The following is a 21012-nucleotide window of genomic DNA, read 5'->3' as shown; positions in this document are numbered from 1 at the left end:
CCTGTGAGATATTTATTTATATATATATATATATATATATATATATATATATATATACATATAATTCACTGGTACTGTTATAGTATTTCGGGATATTGGGAGGAGGATTTTGCAATTTTTCTTTTAGTCAAGGGGAGGGTCAAAAGAAAATATTAACGCCTGGGAGGATTTTTAAGGCCATCTCCCCCACCCCAATAACTTTAGTACAGTTATTCAGAAAAAAATCCCTAACTGAAGAGGTCTTCTTAGAGACTTGTGATAGGCATTTGACATTTTATAGGCTAAACCAATGATTCCTGTGGGTCAGGACAAAGATAAATCTGACAGGTCACAAGATGATAGAAATTATTATAATAATTATAAGAAAAGAAATATAATAATTCCAGACCAAAACCTGTTATGAGGAGTAAAACACTAAGGATGGGGCATCCTGGTGGAACAGAGGATAACCACTGGACTGAACAATACATCAATTTATCAATCAAAACAAAAATTAGTTGCAGCCTTAATGCACACAAAGACACAAAATCCTGTTTTATAATGCTGTTTATTCTCACAATTGATTACATTGATAAAGTGTACAAATCAGTGAGCAGCAAACGGAGGCCGACACATCCATCTGTGGGAAAGGTATGTGTGTTTTTTGTTGTTTGTGTGTGAGCTTGACAGAGACACTGGTAGTCCACTGCTGTTGCCACTGTCCTCCTCCTCCTCTTCCTCCTCCTCCTCCTCCTCCTCCTCCGTTCAGACCAACAGTGGACTCCCAGCTCTCAGTGCACTGTACAAGGTAAAGATATATTCCTTTATCTGCCTTTTTTTCTGCAAAGCGGAGCTTGTTGTAGCATTGTGACTTAACCAGGGACTGAGACAATGAAACTGAGTCAAGAGACTGTACTTGCCCCAACTAATAAAATCAGTATATACCTTTATAAAATAGAATAAATAAAATAAAAAATATTTCTGTTCAGTACATACAGTCGTTCTTTTAACCGTCCAAGGGCATGCAAGGCTTTTCAAGACTTTCCATATCTCGAGATCAAAAGAATGCATAGATAATTTGCTCAGTTAAATTCAGTATCAACGTAGTTGACAACTGTGACAATTTCCAATCACCTCTCCTTGTTTCATCATTTGCTCTCGTATTTTTCTTATCTACAACAATGTATCAGTATTTTACACTTTGGCCATTTGGTGAGTTCTCAAAAAAAAAAAAAAAGGCATTTCATTACAAGAAAATAACAGAAAACTTCAACAGACATTTAAAATGAAAAGATAGCTTATAACAATGATTAATGCCAAACGTTACATTAAATTGGTATTATCTACACGCACATTTTGTCATCTCATTCACATTTCAACATCCTTGTGACAAAAGAAGGTGATGTGGCTGGATTTTCTCATCAGAATCTCTGTGGAGTTCAAAACCTCAGTGCAGGACATGGAGACAACAAGACCGTTCGCTATGGCCCTCCTTTAGATACTGCTGCTACGCCTGTCAAGCTTTACTTTCTCACATGCATGCAGTTTACAATAAAAGTGGCAAATTAACCACTCCAATAAAAATAATGGTTCTTTGATTTAACACAAAAGTAACCAAAAAGCAGCTTCTGGTTTTAACCGGTCACCATCAATTAACTTAACTATCGCAAGCTGATTTAATTAGCTCGCTAGCCAGCTAATTAAGCTAACAATGGGGGCGACCTCTAGCTCACACAGTCGAGTGTGCGCCCCATGTAGGCCTTGTCCTCAGCAGTGACAGTGGGTTTGAATCCTACCCACAGCCCTTTGCTGCATGTCGTCCCCCCACTCTCTCGACCTTCCCGTCTTCAAGCAGTCCTGTCAATAAAGATCTCAGAAAGCGTCTTTAAAATTAAGCTAACGATAGCTCCACACTGTCTCTGGCTGACTTTGAAAAGTGTTGAATAAACACTTGATGGCCGCATACACATCATGCTAATGGAAATAAAGGAACTGTGTTCTTGTATTGCAGCGTAGCACTAATTAGTCAGAGTATTAGTAATTATTGTTATTTGTTAACATAACCCTGTTTGGCTGCTTAGCTTGCATATTTAGACAACCAGGACAGAGGTTAGATTCATGCTTTTTTGATCATATTTTCAAACACAATGTCTTCAGGCTTTTAGGAAGAGGACTAACTAATGTGTTTGATCATAACGCTTGGCTGGGGTTGCGAGTGTAAATTTCCTTAAATCCAATAACAAACAGAACAGAGATGCTAACAGTATTCCTTAACTCTAATAAAGTGGGGGACAGTGGGGAATTCTACACAGAGATATTATGTTAATGTTTTTACGTAACCTGTAAACCCACAAAATATCGTTAGCTATCTTCAGTGAGCTAGTTAGCCCAATATGCTAACCAATGCTAATCAATTAGAGCATCGCTAAAATTAGAGCAGACAAACAGTTTAATCAACTCTTTCACTTCTGCTCATGTTATTGGTTTTGCAAAGGCGAAAAAGACACAACCCTCCAAACTATTCATTGAGTATTGGTCTTCTTACAGCCCCTTACACAATCCAAAAGCTTGACAGGCTGGCCATGCCTTGTTACGGTTCCTAAACTGTGATTAGACATTCTCTGTCTGATAGAGGGGTTTAGCAAACGGTCAGTTATAAAGGTTCGGTGTTAATCTGCTGCCCTACATCCAAGAGAACAGCCACGGGGAAAAATATGTTTATGATTTTAGTGGCAATAAACTTCAAGACTTCTTTAGTTATAACCATACATCCACGCTTGTCAGATACGGGATAATAAGGAGCTAGCATTGTTGAATTGAGATTTGAGTGAGGAAACGCAAGTGATCTTGTGGTACTGACGAAAACAGATGTACAGTAAGGAGTGGGTAACGGAAAAAAAAAACGCATTCAACTGAACAGAACCCTGGAGACAGATAGATAGCCCAGGAAAGTCCTGTTAGTTTAAGTCAACATGTCTCTCTGTTGGCTTTCATCTCGAAAAACAGCTGAGGCTGGAGACAGAACCCGTCTCTCTCCTTCTCTCCTCCTCACAGGTCAGATCTCAGCCGCCACCATACCCAGGTACAAAAACACATTCCTCCAGTTATCTTCTTTGTAGGACTCCTCCAGCCTTTCTTGTGTTGCCAGCCCCATTTTATTAGTGGACATGAAGTCTCTGAGGACTGATACTGAGGTGGGATTTAAAGGAATAATCTGTCAAATCTTCCCCCAGCATGTGTATCGAAGAGCAGCAGCAGCAGCATGCCGATGTGTCCTGTGTTTGGAGCAGCAGGCTGGTGCTGTTAACTAGAGAGGGAGGGGTAACACTGTCCATCCCTGCATCTCTTCCTCCATTATGGCATTCGACTGTCATTTTCCAAGGGATAATGAAGGAGTAAAAACAACAAGTAAAAAGGAAGTACATGAGTGATGTTTCGGGTGAAAGGTAGGTCACCGCTCGTTTAGACCCTTCAGGCTGATTCTTGCACAGTTGACGAGAAACAAAGAAATAAGAAGAAGAAAAAAAAAAAAAAAAAAAAATGTGGCTTCGGATTTCTCACCCCTTCTCTAAGCAGCAGCAGTGTATCGATAATGTCTACAATGATTCACTTTTATATAAAAAGTTCATGCAGGATCAGTTGAACAGGTTAGAGTGTGTAGACGGACGACCAAATCTCTTCAGTCTGTAGCAGCTTCCTTCTTTCATTCATTACAAACTGATTTGGAAATCAGACGCGATGGCTTTGATGATTCCTTCCTTCCACTTCACTTCATGTTACAGTCTACAGAGGACAATGAGAAAGAGGGGCAGAGGGGGGAAAGCCACTACAGACTAACAGGACAACCAGGTGAATGACAGAGGGTGTGGCCGGGTGTGCACGGTCATGCTGGCAGCACAGACACAAATACAATTAGAGCTTGGAGAGATCAGCAGTATTGGCACCAATGAGCTCGCTCATCACACGTGCTGTGCTGGAAGAAGCACTTCCTACTTATTTAGCTTTTGCTCTCCTTTCCTCTCCTTTTCTGTGCTGAGGTGTGTGTGTGGGGGGCGGGGGGGAGTTACTTCTATGTACACTATCACTACTCAGGTGTTTCTCGGTGGTTGTTCCTTCTTTTTGCGGGATTAAAGTCTTTATTCCTCTCAGTTATTTTGAGGAAACCGATTTGAATTTCAGCTCTAGAGCTGAGAAACTCTTGAGGTGAAATTCCAATGTTAGTCCAGAAATGTAACGGAATTACACTGGGGCTTTGTTGTGTTTCCAAGGTTACTGGGCTCTGTGGTGGCGACAGGTTTTTGGCAGCGATGCCACTAGTTACCATGGTGACTGGTTGTGGCAGGGAGTCGATAGTGCTCAATCATGGTTACTGTGGCAACTCGGTGACGGGTCTCTTTTGTTTGAGGGTGTCGATGAGCGACAGGACGCCTCTCTTCACGCTGGTCGATACCCGACGGGACACTGAGTCCCCAGGGGGCGACGTGCCGCAGGCCTTCTGGGAGGGGGGTCGAGCCACCAAACACTTCTGATACCGCAGCTGATGGAGAGAGGGAGGAAGAAAGAGAGGAACATATTGTAAATAATGGAGAGTTACAGCTGCTGAGTTTACGACTGTGGAGGTGTCTGTGAGCGAGAGCGAGAGCGAGAGCGAGAGACAGAGAGAGAGAGAGAGAGAGAGAGAGAGAGAGAGAGAAAGAAGGGAAAGCTGGACTGGTGCAGGCTGCTGGCTGTGATCAATAGTAATGACTGATGATTCTTGCCACCATGAAGGTTTAGAGGTTGTGTGTGTGTGTGTGTGTGTGTGTGTGTCCATATATCCAAAGTTCTGATGTGTGATCAATAGCCCAGCTGACTAATCTTGTGACTCACCCCCAGCAGAGAGGGCAGAGGAAGATGAGTAATGGGCTGCATTATAGCAGAAACACCACAGAGGGCATTCTGGGTTGGAATTGTGGACATTATAATGGTAAAATAAAATCATTGTAAAAGGTATTATGAGTTCATTACAGTGGTTATTAATTCAATGTACATGTTTCCTCTTTAAAACGTTTTCTGCAAAGCAGTAAACAATGTGCAACACAATATAAAACAACTTTAAAACTTTAAAATCTATACAAGATCGCTTGCAAGGACATCCTCTTTCAGAGACAACTGATGATGAACTTTAGGTGGCTTCTCTTGATTTGAATGCATGTTTTACACCAACAGTGTTTTGACCTCTGTCATTACAACCTGAATGGAGCATATGGCTTGGACAGTAAAACAACCATCTGTCAACTCCCAACTCAAACTAAACTACAGGCAAGGACTCTCAGGAAGAGCGGCTCTGAATGCCTCTGCCTGTCTGTGCTTTAAGTGATGATGACATTAGTTTAAATTGCATTTGCAATATGCAAGCATTTTGCATTAGATCAATTAGGACTGAAGGAACCCTTTTCATAAAACCTGCTGGTTTAAATAAAGTTATGTGAATAGAATAAAGTAATTGGTTTGCCGTCTTGTGTTTTATGCTTGAATGTTTAGATTTTTTTTGAGTTCTGTGTGCAAACAAGACCTAAATGATGCATTCTGTAAGTATAGCTGAAGAAAACGTTGTTGTTTCTAATTACCATGAAAACGTAAATTATAAGTACTTTCTAATAGCCCTACAGTCTCAAGCATTTAGCATGTAGCATTCATGATTATGTTACAATTGCACACACTTGATTTCCTACAATCTAACTGCCAACTCCAGACTACACAATTGTAATTTGACATTTGAACATGCATGTACGTGCTCTGCGAGAGATTCCTTTATTTATTTATTTTTCAGATTATGCTCAGTGTATTCCCGTCGTGTTGTCAGTGCTGTGTTCTTGCTCAGTGACTCACCATACAAGCGGCCTGTACAGCCTCCGACACATTCCCAGCGTTGGGCTCACACCAGAAGATGTGACAGTCAAAACGATGGCCGCCAGCATCCATGATGAAGGCAAATGTGTGCACATTCCGCCCAACACCCATGAAAGACAGGAATCGAACACGACACTCCACCAGCACTTCCTCTTCGTCCTGGACAGAAACATCGGTGTGTGAGATTAATCGATAAGTCATAAACATGTGGAGGACATATTTAACTGTTCTTCTTAAACAGGGAAGGGAAGACATCATAAAAACAAATTATTGAAGGAATTCATATATTCATATGATCATACAGGGGAGCAGCCTAGTAAAACTTTAGCCTTCTAATAAACAGGTCCACTGGAGCATCTGGGCTTTAGGTGCCCTTGATGACAGCCATAACGTATTTAAATAACAAAAAAGGACTTTTTATATCAACTGCATGGTTGAACGCTGTTAAGACTTAACATGCAGATTTCATGTGATTGGAGTCGCTGTTTGTCTCATTGCTCTGGGTGGCCGCTTGCTACATTTCTGGTTAACAATGTCAGTAAAGTTTGTTTAATCAAGAGCACATTTTCCACATTTTTTTGTAGTTTCATACATTAGAATCACCAGTAAAGTGCGAGTAGCGGATACAGTTTAAAACGTGGTGACTGCTGAAGGAAAGCATTGACAGGCTCGACAAAATGCTCTGCACCAGACATAATGAAGTATGTATCCGAGTCAAGTCAAGCCTTAGATTCCTGGCAGTTCTGTAATAAAGTCAGAGTCTGTACTAAAGGTCAATTATCAGTCAAATCTGCTGTATTTTGCACACTGTATTAGTTAACTAAAGGTACGTTCTCTAAACAGGGGGGTGAGACAACCTCACCACCTGGCCTTTGGATGTTTCGCCATCTTTGTTGTCAATTACGTCCCACTGCCATAGAGTGCAAGAATGTTTTGAACTTGAAAATTTCAGCTTTAAGAAAATGGTGGTTGTTTTCCCATAATGCTAACCTCTCCCACTTTTGTCTTTTGTATGGAGTCTGTTTTACCATATTCTATTTTCCCATACAGAAAACTAAAAGAAAAAGAAAACCAGGGAAAGTTAGTAGTTTGGCTACGGCAGATGTGTGTCTCACCTCGTCTTTGCTGATGGTGACAGTAGCATCTGCCACATTGAGGGCTACCGGGGTCCAGTCCTCTCTGTTGGAAGAACCGATTAGACTGTCTATAGCTCCGTTCAGTATGTCCATGCCTGGAGAAGAGCATGTTAAAAACAAACAAACATAAACATTAAAATCATACCTAAAGTTAGGCTAGCAACATTAACACCAACCATGTGCTTTGCATCTCATTCCAGTTTGTGCAGTTTGCACACAGTATTGTGTGTGTGTGTGTGTGTGTGTGTGTGTGAGTGAGTGAGTGAGACTAACCTATTGGTCTGGCCACAGGCAACATCCCAAGGTAAAGCACCTGAAACTTCTGAACCAGCTCTGTCTTTGGTGTGGGGAACTCTGCTGGGAAGAAGCCACACACACGTTATAGGTGCTCAGAATAATAAATATTTAACTACATGTAAACAACTAACAATGCACATTTACAGAGGGTTCCCACGTGTTGCCTGCAGAGTAAATATCTGGATACTGACCATTTTCACGATGGCTTCTATTAAATCTAAATGTCACAACTTTTCTAGATGCTCTGTGAAAGATTTTAACAAGGCTTTTGACTGAACAATGTGATGTTAAGTCATTCTGGTCCCTGAGTTTGTTTAGTTTCCCCAAGTGTGACAGATGCTGACAACAGCATATTTTATTCTATTTTTTTTTTTTTAAAGAAACAGCTATATATGTTATATGTTAAAATGTGATATTTGTATTTGTATTTATTATAAGGATCCCCATTAGCTGACGCCTAGACGACCAGCTAGTCTTCCTGGGATCCAAAACAACATTTAATAAGACAATATTAAAACATTTCATTACATATACTGAAAAGAAAAAAAAATTAAAAAAAAAAAAAAAAAATGTAACAATATCTGCTTACAAAACTAAATAACAGAAGAAAAATTAAAATTAAATGAAAACAATAATAAACAGAATAGAGAAAAATCTTGAAAACAAAGTTATATATTACAGTATATTACATGGTTAACATTAAGATAGATCACATTTAAAAAATCTGACATTTTTTCACCACCCAATCAGTCAGTCAGAAACGTCATGAATAATTTAAATGAAGGTAAGATTTGACTTTCTTTTTAAAATATACCTTTCCTGTAATAAAACAAATGTTACTTGGAATTTTATTCCACAAAGAACTTGCTCTATAAATGGAAGTTTTGCGATATCTATTATGAATATTGCGATATCAATATTAATTTCGATATTTTTAAACACAGGTAAATTACAAAAGTTACGGGAAAACGCATCAAAATAGATTCATAACAAATTAAACTAGTTTTATTTCAACTGACGGTCATATTGGACTGAGGCCTGTTCCAGAAAGCAGGTTTAGTGAAAACTCTGAGTTTGTTAACCCTGAGATGAGGGAAACTCTGAGTTTTCCGTTTCAGAAAGAGAGGTAACTTAACCTCAGAGTCAGTTACTATAGGGTCAGTTACTATAGGGTCAGTTACTATAGTAACTGACCCTGTGAACCTAACCTGGTCGTGAGCAGGTTTTCTTCAAGAAACCTCGAGTTTCTCCCTCTGAGAGGGAGGAGACTGAGAGAAACTGAGAAAAAAAACCTTGAGTTTCTCTCAGAAAAAAAACAACTCAGAAACTCATTTCCTCATTCATTCATTCAGTCTGTATCAGGCGCATTTTAATGCAGTTTGTTATCTGCATGAATAAAATGCATGCATGTCGACGATCCCGTTGATGAAAAAGCTGTATTAATTCACAGAGAGTTTACGTCGGTATTGAGTCCCGACTATAGATGTATTTTCATTTCCACATAACCGATTTGAGAGGTATTTTTTATCACAGTCCATTAGATATGTAGATACCTTATCCATCCTCATATCACTAACATCCACCATCGTGGACAGGCTTTAACATCCAAGCAGATTCTTTGTGTCGCATTACGTTTTTTGCAAACGGCAGTTTTCTTTATAACAGTGTAGCGGATCACACTGTAATAGTAAAGCCACTGTATGCAGAGCCGTCAGAAAAGTGTGACTCGCTCTGAAACGTTTTTTTAAACGTTTTTGTAGTGTTTCCTGGACACAAACCAGTGTGAGCCATTAAAAAGAAATAAATGATTATACATTATAGTTCTGTTAATTATATGGTGCTGCAGCCTCAGAATGGGATTAGTAGCCTGTAGTTTACTTTTTCGCCCAGAGGATTGCACCTAAATGAAATTATAGGTGTAATACAATTCCAGTTTTCACCAGTAATATTATAAGTTAAAGAAATGAATACACTGTTAATGCGTACGCATTGACTCAAGCAGCAATTTTCTCCCACACCAATTCTCTCTCTTTTGCAGCAGCAGCCGCTGTGTTGCTTTTTTTTTTACGAAATGCATGTTCAAACGGTTTAAACTCGATGTTTGTGCGCATGAGTATTTCCGCCGACCCGTTTGTTTGTGGTTGTTACCATGGTGAATCGTAGAATCATGGCTCCATTCATACCGCCTTTTTATAGTGGTTGTGCACGCGCGTAACCCTGAGTGAACCTACTCCGAGTTGATTGAACCAAACCTCCTACCTGGAACGGACCCCTGGTACAACATGAATAAATAAATAACGACCATGTCTACAGAACAGGACATGTTTTACTGGTTGGACAGTATAAAATATATAAATAAAGAGAACAGGATACAACTTTTCTTTCACTTCTCTGATTTGTTTTGTTGTCTATCTATTTCTTCACTTACACTGTCACTCTGTTGAAATATGCACACACGTGGTACGCTCCATAGGGTTTGTCACGTAGTGGACCCGTGCGCTGACGAGCGCTAACATGTGCAAGTGGCACGGTAACTGGCCAATGAAACATGATCATTATAGCGTTTCAAGCAGGCTCTAAATCAAACACAACTAAGCCACACGCTGTGTAAATAAACAAAATATTGCATACTTATTGCGACACTTTTGATATATTGCGATAACGATATTGAGTCGATATATCTTGCACCCCTACTTCCTATCTCTTCAACACTGCTCTCCTCATTGTTTTCTGCGAGTACAACAAAGCTTGTCTAGCTGCCACCAACATCTCTTGGCTGGCTACTTTTCCCCCATCTGTCTGGCTATTACAAATTTGAGGAGCTCCCTCCACAACTTCTTTGTATATTTGAAATGATGAACCCTAGCACATTATGCTGTGCACTGGACCATCAACCCCTAAATCTGTTAACTTAAAAAAGAAAATGGTAAAAGGTAGCCTATGGAGTTTATGCCTGCAGGTGGAGCTATGGAGCAATGTTTTTACATGTGGGTCCCTGTTTTGTTTACTACTGGACAGTTGGCAGTGATAACGCACAAAAAAGAAGTTGCAATGAGCTGAAGCCAAGAAACAAGAAGACTGTAAGGGAATAAACATGGATGTAAACAATGCAGGATTAAAACAAAATAATAATCGGCTTTGTCAAAATTTTATGAAGAAATAAAATGCATTCAAAACATTTGTCCGATTTCACGGACACACAGTGCGTTTTAGTGAGTAACACCAAATGTAACCTAAATTTGTTTCTTTACAAGAAAACTCCACAGGGCACCTTTAAGGCCAACACTTACTCACAGTGATGTTTGTCAATCTTTTGAAATACACGGACTGATTTTAATGGGTGCCTTGATGCTTAAGTTCTCAACTTGTCTTGACTTTGGAGCAGAGGACATTGTGAGGACAACACAGACTTTCTGCTCTTACAAATGACCAGTTTAAATGCATGCAGTGTGCCAAAGAAGTGATGACTGCCATGCGTTTATTGATGCATGACACTACTTGTCTCGCGCGCACGCACGCACGCACGCACGCACGCACACGGACAGACACACAGACGGGTACAGTTTATATGAAGCCTACCTTGTAAAGGGAGATCTAGTCCTGCCTGCATCCTGTCCTGGAGAGAGCCTGCCATTGCTTTGGCATTCTTTCGCTCTGTCATTATCTGGAGGAGAGTCAGAGAGCGAGAGAGAGAGGAGCAAAAGCAGATACAGAAGTATGAGGAAATGGCGTGTAAAAACAGAGCAGAATTGGTATACCGTGGCAGAGACACAGGGGAGGAGGGTGAAGAGAAAATGAGAAAAAATGTGTAAAAGTGAAAGAGGATGAGGGAGGAAAAAAAAGATGAAAGCGTCAACACAAAAGAGCTCAGGAAAACCTCGAGCAGTTTCACCCCTGATACTGTCATGCCGTCTACTCATTTCACCTAGGGAGTGCACGCACGCACACGCACGCACACATGGTGTGTCTCTTTGCCCATGTATGTGTCATCACACAGTGTTTTATAGTGTCATTTACAGTCTCCCAGTTGGAGAGTGCCACACACACACACACACACACACACCCACACACACACGCACACGCACACAGACACACACACACACCTGGAAATACCACAAACAAAAGCAAATCTGCTGTGACCAAGTCACCCTTTTTACTTATTTATGCTTTTGTGTGTGAAATTCTGTATTAATCAGACTCCATGTTCATTAATTATGTGTATATATATATATATATATATATATATATATATATATACACAATACACACACACACACACACACACACACACACACACGTTAACTGTAAAATATGACGGATAGTATTTGCATGAAGGATGAAAGAGAAGGACAAATGGCTTCTTCTCCACCTTTTGCCTCTAACAAATGACATTTCAGGGACACACTGTTCAAGTCAATGGTCATAACAACCTTTTTTAATGCAGTATAGAATTGAATTCGACACCAAATTACGAGTCTCCATAAATAAATAAAGAATTAAAGATCTTCACCGACATTAAACGTATATAAAGCTATAAATGTGTTTTATTGGGAACAAAAGGAAAGTCCATTAATTCCAAGCGAGTTCAGTGAAAAAAGCAGACACAATAAAACAAACATGGTTTGAATACTGTTCTTCTAACCCTGTTGGCATTCATCTGTATTCATCAAGGAGTGGACGTGCAGTGCAGAGAAAGCTTTTTGATAAATGTGTTTTGGGAGAAATTGTTGGACCTGAAATTTAGATGAGTTTAATCTTGTTTTGGGACTTTTTGAGTACGGCAGATACTCTGTGCAAAGATTAAAATGTGTGCCTAGATTAAGTAATAGTAAATATGATTAAACAATACAAGCAGCACTCTTCATACTAGACATTTTGAATGTATTATTTCTCAGGTACCACAACTACTGGTGCTTGAGTAAATGTTATGAAATAGTATAGGAGCCACTTTCTTATTATTCAGATGTGTTTCTGTTAAGTTTGTTTGTAAAAAGAATGTAAAATGACCATCAACCTCCCTTTTGAGTGGAAAACATTATTTCAACAAGTTTGAGCTTCATCCGAGTCTATTTGCCAAATCCAAACTTGGCCTTGTGCCTCCACCCCCCCACTCCCCACTCCCGCCTGAACCACTTACCCGGGAGCAGATCTCATGCAGGCTTGTGGCGATGGCTTTGGCTGGCGTGTCACAGCGGAACACATGACATTTTAGGATCCTGGTGTTTTTATCCCGTGCCACATATGCAAAGTCCCTGGGAAAGAGGAAAACACAGGGTCAATAAAGACACACAGACGGGAGATGAAGATGAGAAAAGGGCTAGTTTCAGTACTACTCGGAGACAAAAACAATCTGAAGAATTTGTGTTTGTGTGTGTTTGTGTCTGCGCGCGTGCATGTGTGTGTGTGTATACATCCCAGGTTTTAGACTGACAGCTATTGGAAACAGATGAGAGATGAACTGACCTTTACCAGTCTGATGAATACAGGACACACACACACACACACACACACACACACACACACACACACACACACACACACACACACACACACACACACACACACACACACACACACACACACACACACACACACACACACACACACACACACAGGTCGATGGACATTAGAGATCAATAGAGCAGTGTGATGCAAGAGGGAGTTAAATGAGTGACAGCAAGGGAGATCTTTCCCTTGGGGCCAGTGGAGCCCAAAACTATGTATGACCACTGAATAGAAGGAATGAAAAGAAGAAGGAAAAAAAGAGACTGAAGGGAGAGAGGAATGAAGATGTAGCTGCAACAAATTAAACCACTACAGTACACACGCGTCGATTTACGTCATTCACAGAAAACCAATCTAAATAACTTCCTTCAAGCTGTGTTCTTCAATATGCCATGCAATAGGAAACACGGGCCTGAGGGTTAACAAGATTTCTGAACCCAGCCCCTCAGGGAAACTCTTCTGAAAAGATTCCCATTTGTGTGTGTGTGTGTGTGTGTGTGTGTGTTTATACTTAAAAAAAAAAGAGAGCTTGTAGACAGACAAGGACAGAGGAGGTAACCTTTCACTTCTTACATCTGTGGGTGTGCGTGCACAATGCTACAGTACATCATGAGCCACTTTAAAGACGAGAAAAATGAGACTCTGAGGAAATTAAACAATAAAGGAACGGCGGAGATGATGGAGAGATACTGTGGGAGGGATGAAAGGAAGGAATGTGTTTACCTCTCTCTGTGTCCAAGGAAGCAAGGGAGGAAAGGAAGCCAGTTAGTAGAAATAAAAGAGAGAAAAAAAATCTTCAAACCAGCCCCCTACTAGGGGACAAAAGGGAAAGATGAGGCAAACAGGCACGCGCACACACACACACACACACACACACACACACACACACACACACACACACACACACACACACACACACACACACACACACACACACACTATAATACAATAAGTTACATATTCTGTCGCCTTCTTTGCTCTGACAGAACTACTTCCCAAAAAAAAAGCTTCAAGAGCAGTGCAGAAAATGCGTGTGTGTGTGTGTGTGTGTGTGCGCATGTGGGTTGAATGGGTGTAGCACATGTCAAAGCAGCAATGCAGGTCATACATAACCTCAAAGTAGAAGCTGAATAAGGTATGAAGGAAAAGAGAGGAATAGCAGGACAGAGAGATGTTCTGGATGGGCACAATTAGCTTTAATTGGTTGCTGCTGGTTTGTGTTTCCTAAAACAAATAAAAGAAATTGTCTGCGAGTTTCTAAAAGCCACATAAAAAAGAAGCTACTGAGAGGGGAGTGAGTAAGAGTAAGGAATATAACAAGAGAAAAGTGAAATACTAGGAGAGTAAATTGGAAGTGAACTGCAGCAATGTACATGATAAAGATAAAAGCGAAAAGACGAGGGTAGAATAAAACACCCAGATGAAGAATAAAGATAAAAGTCAGAAGAAAAGAGAGGGAGATAGAGAGGGGGGGGGGAAAGGGAGTGATATCTCATTTTGAATATAATCTTATCATCATTGCCAACGCCCCTGAAAATGTCAAGGTTGCTGTGAGAATCTGTAATCTCTATGACGATAATGAGTTTCATGGCACATGGAGGATGGGGGAGGGGGCACTGGGGTACCATTCCTATACTGACATAACCACTCCAATCTTTCACAGGGATAGAATAGTGTGTGTGACAGAGAGAGTGATAGAGTGAAAATCCTTACTCCAACCAGGTTTCATCTTTAAACCAAACAGTCCAACAACCCATAAATACATTTAAAAAAAAAAAACGTGGTCAAAGATGTACAGCAAATTACTGCATACAGCTACTGCTATTTTTGCATTCACATCTGAAGTTTCTGAAATATAAACTGTGGAGTGGACTTTGAATACACATTTCCTACGATGAATAAAGCCTTGAAGTGCTGCACATTTCATTGTTTGGAGCTTCTCAGCATTGCAAATAAATACTTTTACTAACACAAGATTCAGATTAACATGATGAATATGAATCCCTTTATTATATAGTCTCTTTGTAATTGTTACAAGCAAACCACCACACATGCACCCACATCTGATTTTTACACACCTGTAAAATTGTGACATGCACACCTCACACTGGCTGTACAAATCGACCCACAAACTACCTGCTCAGCAACATCCCCTACAGACTGTGGCCTGATCTTTCTTTTTCTGCTACTTTATAATAAAAGAAAACAGCAGAAGTGATGGTTCCAAAAGATACCCGAGTAGATGTAAAGGAATATAAATATACTCACAGCTGTTTCTTTTCCTATTTTGGCAGGTAATCCTGCGACAGGACCGTCTGTAGACACTCACATCATCTATTCTTGGTGATACTGCAGGCGTGCACACACTCCTCAACCTGTCCGCTCCACACCCAGTGAGCACTAACTATACCTCCCCCTCTGGCAGCTTCATCCCCCTTTCTCCTGCCTAAACCCCTCTCTCCTCCCCTCTTTCCAACTACCTCCTCCTCCTCCCTGTGCTGCAGCTGAGGTATTCCCACTGCTCTGACTATACTGCTATATGTAGATGTGGCTGGTAGAAATATACTCTGAAAACACACGTTCCTTTTATCTGACAGGGTGATCTCATACATATACTGTAACATACGCCACTGCATGTGTGTGTGCGTGTGTCTGTGCAGAATTCTGCAGTTCTGCATATGACAAGAGCTTTTAGCCTAGCCTCTTTCCCTGAGTGCACTCCTTGCTTGTGTGTGTGTGCGTGTGTGTGTGTGTGTGTGTGTGTGTGTGTGTGTGTGTGCCAGATCGAATTATACAGCAGCTACCGACCTCTCCAGTCCACATCATCCGGCTTTGCCTGATAACCTACATTTTATTTTTCTCGTGCACGCAGCAGCAGCAGCAGCAGCAGCGCAGAGCGCCCTTTACTGGTCGCCCAGCAGCACCACCCCACCGTGTTTGTGAATTTGTCTTTGAGCTAAGCCGAGGTGAAAACAAGGGACAAATAGTCAGGTGGGATTTGTGGTGAAACAGAATAAAGGCCATTCTCACTCTCATCCTCTCCTTTGTACTGATGAATTAATCTTTCATTAGCATCCCTTCATCATCAATCATGAACTCCTCTCTCAGCTCTCTGCCTGTCACCACACCACACCAGTCTGCTGCCCTCAATTGTCACCCTGACCTTTTACTGAGTGTGTGTGTGTGACTTAATTTACATTAGTGACTAGTCGATCAATTAAAGTACTTAAAACTAAACAACAAAAGCCTCAGTGATTCATCACCCAGATGATGGTTAATACAACTCTCCGAATATTTACACTACAGAAATGCTGAAGATGATTTAGAGCATGGCATGCATTCTGAGAAAACCACAACGTGACATCTCACACACTGACGATAAATCGCAAAGACAAGCAAAGGAGGATTATTCAATATTTAAAGGGGGGGAAAAAAAGCAATGGTTGCCATGATGACTAACCTGCCATTGTCCCGGCCAACACCCCAGACCCGGATACTTGCGATTGGCTGAGAGTGAAGCACACTGCGGTCCATGGGGTCGACCAGGTTCAACATATTATTCTCCAGCACCAGGTACATGTCCTTCCCCTGAACAACACACACACACACACACACACACACACACACACACACACACACACACACACACACACACACACACACACACACACACACACACACACACACACACACACACACACACACACACACACAAAGTCTTCAGATGTCATCACAAAAACATGCAATGCTTATTTCCTGCAGCTCAAGACATTGCAAAAAATAGTCATTTAAAGGTCAGGTGCTTTATTTTACTTGCCTAAGTACATTTGCCTGTGTGGTGTGCAGCGTGTGTGTCTCTAAATAAATGATCAAACCTTAAAAATACAGGGGGTGGGAGATGAAAGGTTATTGAAAGAAGGATGAAGCTCTCTCTCTCTGTTCTGTCGCTTCACATTAAACACAACCACCACAGAGAGAGGGAAAGAGCTCATAACATTGCTCCACTTCCCTCTCTTATTCTCCCCTCCTCCCTCCATCTTGACATACATTTCAGGAGACTGTTGCCCTGACTAACTTCTGTTGCTCTTTACTTTGCTCCGCCCTTACCTTTTAATTCATCTTCCTGGTTTTCTACAAACACTCCTCCTCTCCTGAAAAACTTCACCCTTTGTTTTTTACGGCCAAAACAATACACATGAACACACACACACCTCTCCCCAGATGCCGACAGTGTCTCGGATGTCATTCTTGCAGTAGGACAGCTGTCGGATGCAGTTGTTAACAGCAACACTGCTCTTTCCAGGAGCCAAGTCCTCCTCAGCCATTTCCACCCATCCCAGAGAGCGCACTGCAAAACACTGGAGGAGACACCAAGTCATGCTACTGTTACATACACAGTACAGAACTTACAGACATATCACAACTTATTGCACACTGACCAGCAGGTTTTTGTTTTAGGCTTTAATAAGGGTTAATGGTCATTTTTTTTGCCCGACTGTAACATCTTTCTCATGCCTGACACCCCTTGGGGGAGTATAGGCCGTCGACAAAGGACCTCCAGAGAACTCGGTCGCTGGCTTTCTTTTCTATCTCTGACCAGGTATATCCCATCTTTTTAATGTCTGTCTGAAACTCCCTCTGCCAGGTGTTTCTAGGTCGACCTCTCTTTCTCTTCCCCTGGGGGTTCCACGTCAGAGCCTGTCTGGTGGTATTCGACATTGGTTTACAAAGGGTGGGCCCAATCCATCTCCATCTTTTTCATCTCTAGCTGGTGTTTACTTTGTCCTCGTACACAGACCTTCATTTGTGATCTTGTCTGGCCAATGGATTTTCAGAATTCTTCTCATGCATCTGTTTATGAAGCCATATAAATAAGAATCTTTCCGACTTTAACACTACTGTGTTTAAAAGTTGGGATTTCGAACTGGCAGGATTCTGAGGGTAGAGCTAAACAATTTGAACTCCACTAAGACGAAAACCTAGATAAGCAGATACAGACAACAGAGTATGCTGGTAGATAAAAAGAGACTAAGAGAGGAGAGTCTGTTCTCATCAAGTATTCATTTAAATTCAGCAGTCCACCCAGAAAGTACTTTGCAGATGCAGAGTGCAGAGCTCCATGATGAAAGAGGTCAAAGAGGGAAAGACAGACAGCAAATAAAGGGAGCCACTATCACACCAACCAGTGGCATCATGGTTTGTTGTGGGGAAACGTGTTCACGTGTGGATCAAATGCTCATATCAAACTGATTGAAATATCCATGCACATATACATGCATGACGTATGTTTGTCTTGTGTGAGTAGCAGTAGGACATCTACCTACTGTACTGTTCTTTTTCAAAACACAAACACACAGACGATAAGTATTACACAGCAGGACATAGGGCTGGGTGATAAAACGATAACGATATGTATCGCGATAGACACGTAATCAATATCAATAGAAAATGCGGTCGATAAAACGTTCGATAACTTGTTTTTCTTCTTCGGAAGAAACCAGAAGTTGCGAAGCAAGTTTGGTTGCACGAACAAAGGCACTCACTCTCTGGTAACCTAGCAACGTAGGGAGTGACACTCTAACAGCCAATCATGTAACAGTATCATGTTTAGTTGCGCCACATCGCTGTCTCGTGTTGGATTCTACAATAACAGAACCGGCGGCGTAGCGAGAAGTGGAAAGTGCGTGGGCGCCGAAGCGAAATTGTTGATAAAACATGAAAAGTCAGTATGGCAGTTTTTGGGATTTTATAAGTCTGACCGTCGTCCCCACCAACACTACCGCAAACTTGTTTTACCACCTTAGCCGCGCTCACACTTTGAAGCAAAGCCGTATTCGCCAGCAACGTCCAACAACATCTGCAGCTGCTACACCGCACAAGCAGCAGACCGCCATGGAGAGGTACTCTGCATCAGCGCCTTACTAAACACTACAAACAGCAGACCGCCATGGAGAGGTACTCTGCATCAGCGCCTTACTAAACGCTACAAAGAAATAACGGAGGCAGACGTGCTGAGCACTGTCCAGAAGCCAGGTTACCAACCTAGCACTAAACCTGCAGAAAATAGTTCTTCTCAGGTTTCAGGTTTCTCTATGTTTATATTTAACACTTTGCACCATTTATTACACCTTATTAAGCAGTTCTTACTTATTCTTTCTTCACTGTGATTTTAGACTTATGTTTACATTTTAATTATTTGAGTGATTTCCATGGTTGTGTTGACATTTCTGCTTTTATAACTGAGGGGATTATAATCAGAGGAAGGTTAAGTTTAAAATAAAAATGTTTAAATTTAATATATTTTTCTCCTGGTCCTTATTTTAAATAGGTCATAAAAAATATCAATAATTATCGATATCGACCGATATGAAACACTTATATCGTGATACAGTTTTCAGCCATATCGCCCAGCCCTAGCAGGACATACAGTAGCATCATGTCTTCAGTGTGGGGATGTTTATACTGCTGACTTAAAGCTAAGCGGAGCTGATGAGTGTGCGCCTCAATTATTCACCCTCTCTCACACACACACAGGCAATATACAAGGATTAACACACATGTGCAGATATGCACACACACAGTACCACAGTGCCGCTCCCACAGTGCCGCTCTCTCTGCTGCCAGGAGTCTGGTGTTGTGTCACAGTTCCAGACCAGCAGGTGGTAGCAGCTACATGTCACACAATGGGTTTCTTTATAAGGAGTTGTAGGTTTTTATACTAATATTTTAATGTAGTAAAATGACCCCTCTGTGTATACTACAGTTATCTGGTCAGTTTTCTAGACTTTGATAGATCGAAATTGTTGTTGAGTGAGATCTTGTTTGTATTTAACTTCTTTATTTGGTAGAAAAAGGACCGTTCCAATCTTGATACTGCAGTGGGCCATTTGCTGGAAGTGTGTGTCAGAGTGTGTTATGGACCAGATGCCCTGACTGTAGGTCTGTGTTTGTGTCTGGTATTCATCACAATGTCACTGTTGCTAAGGATTGTGACTATTGCCAGACAAACACGCAGAGGGAAACAGACACTAGACTACTAGCTAAATCAGCACCACGTCATCAAGCTGAATGTTGACTTTAAACTCTAATCTGCGTTGCTTTTGATCTACTCAGCTATCTGTCGGAACCTTTATAAGAACTTCAACCTTTCGGCAATCTTCCTCAGTTTGTGACAGAATTAAATGACTCCGTATCAGATCAGATAAATAATTAATCTATTTTTCTGTTTAATTAGTTGAATTCTAATTTAATTTAAACCTTGCGCTGACATTTGCTGGTATCAGCCAAATGGGCAGGCATTCTAATGACTAATATGTCTAATTGATTATATCCCTGATTAAAAACTTTAAATGTCTCATTTGAATTTCAGCTTTGAATGTTCCTTGGTAATTAATGCACCAATGTGCAGCATTGAACTGTAGTTCCCAGTCCCACCACTTGGAGGCAGTCTTGTTTAGATATCTCTTCACTCAGATTAAAGCACAGAGGCCACTGTGATCAACACAAGCCTCTTTCTGACCAAGTAGTTACAGGAACGTAGTTATAGGAACAGTCCACTTCTAAACAGTTCTACTAACTACTCTCCCCCAAAACTGGTTTTGCCATTTCCATTTGCACTGGCCAAGTGGCCATAGGAACTGGTAGGAGGGGTAAGGGAGTGACGCAAGCAAAAAGGAGTTCTAGGAACGTTATGTTCTAGGAACTGCAAAAACCCCTCCGGTCGGAAAGGGACTATAAACACCACCGGTAAACAACCAGGCTTAGGAAATCAACAGACTAAAACATATAAAAGAGAATAATTTCAAGGCAAAAAGCTATGTGTGCTGAAAATATGGATTATATTCTACAGTGTTTAAAAGTAAGATTTTATATTCATAAATATAAGCAATTTTTTGCAAAAGATAACAATCCATAAATACAAGTATTCTGCCAGCCACACCAATCTAAAGTTTTTTACTGTTTAAATAAAGGCAACACAAAGAGCTCACAATGCAAAAGGCTGTTTGTCTGGCACAAAAAAAGTCTAAAATGAACTTTTATCTAGCATTTAGAAATTTAAAATGTACTGTACAGATACATTACAATAGCTGCAAGAACAATGTGAATTATGACTTAATCTCCCTTGTGTCTTAAACCACAGATTACAAAGATAGACATGCATTATGCAGGCGTTGCACTGAGGTCAAGTTTAAGAAAAGGATCC

General features: G+C 40.9%; 1 protein-coding gene across 10 annotated transcripts in view; it reads right to left on the bottom strand.

The window, feature by feature from the left end:
• Positions 1–528: 528 nt before the first annotated feature.
• The window catches only part of LOC120563987 (amyloid-beta A4 precursor protein-binding family B member 2-like), a 58767-nt gene continuing 38283 nt past the window's right edge, over positions 529–21012 (bottom strand). For 2 of the 10 annotated variants that reach the window (XM_039808684.1, XM_039809322.1), the window contains 9 exons: positions 17021–17167; positions 16270–16397; positions 13533–13538; positions 12442–12556; positions 10884–10968; positions 7281–7364; positions 6987–7114; positions 5851–6030; positions 529–4516 (listed from right to left, as the gene is read on the bottom strand). In XM_039808684.1, the coding sequence (XP_039664618.1) occupies positions 4346–4516; positions 5851–6030; positions 6987–7114; positions 7281–7364; positions 10884–10968; positions 12442–12556; positions 13533–13538; positions 16270–16397; positions 17021–17167 (1044 nt within the window). In that variant the 3' untranslated portion in view covers positions 529–4345. The remainder of the gene's footprint in view (positions 4517–5850; positions 6031–6986; positions 7115–7280; positions 7365–10883; positions 10969–12441; positions 12557–13532; positions 13539–16269; positions 16398–17020; positions 17168–21012) is intronic. The other 8 variants (XM_039809242.1, XM_039808592.1, XM_039808774.1 and 5 more) reach the window with 7 other exon arrangements.

The sequence above is a fragment of the Perca fluviatilis genome, chromosome 1, assembly GCF_010015445.1.
Source record: "Perca fluviatilis chromosome 1, GENO_Pfluv_1.0, whole genome shotgun sequence".
Lineage (NCBI taxonomy): Eukaryota > Metazoa > Chordata > Actinopteri > Perciformes > Percidae > Perca > Perca fluviatilis.
The sequence above is the reverse complement of the archived record's forward strand: the minus strand, read 5'-3'. Positions and strand labels throughout refer to the sequence as shown.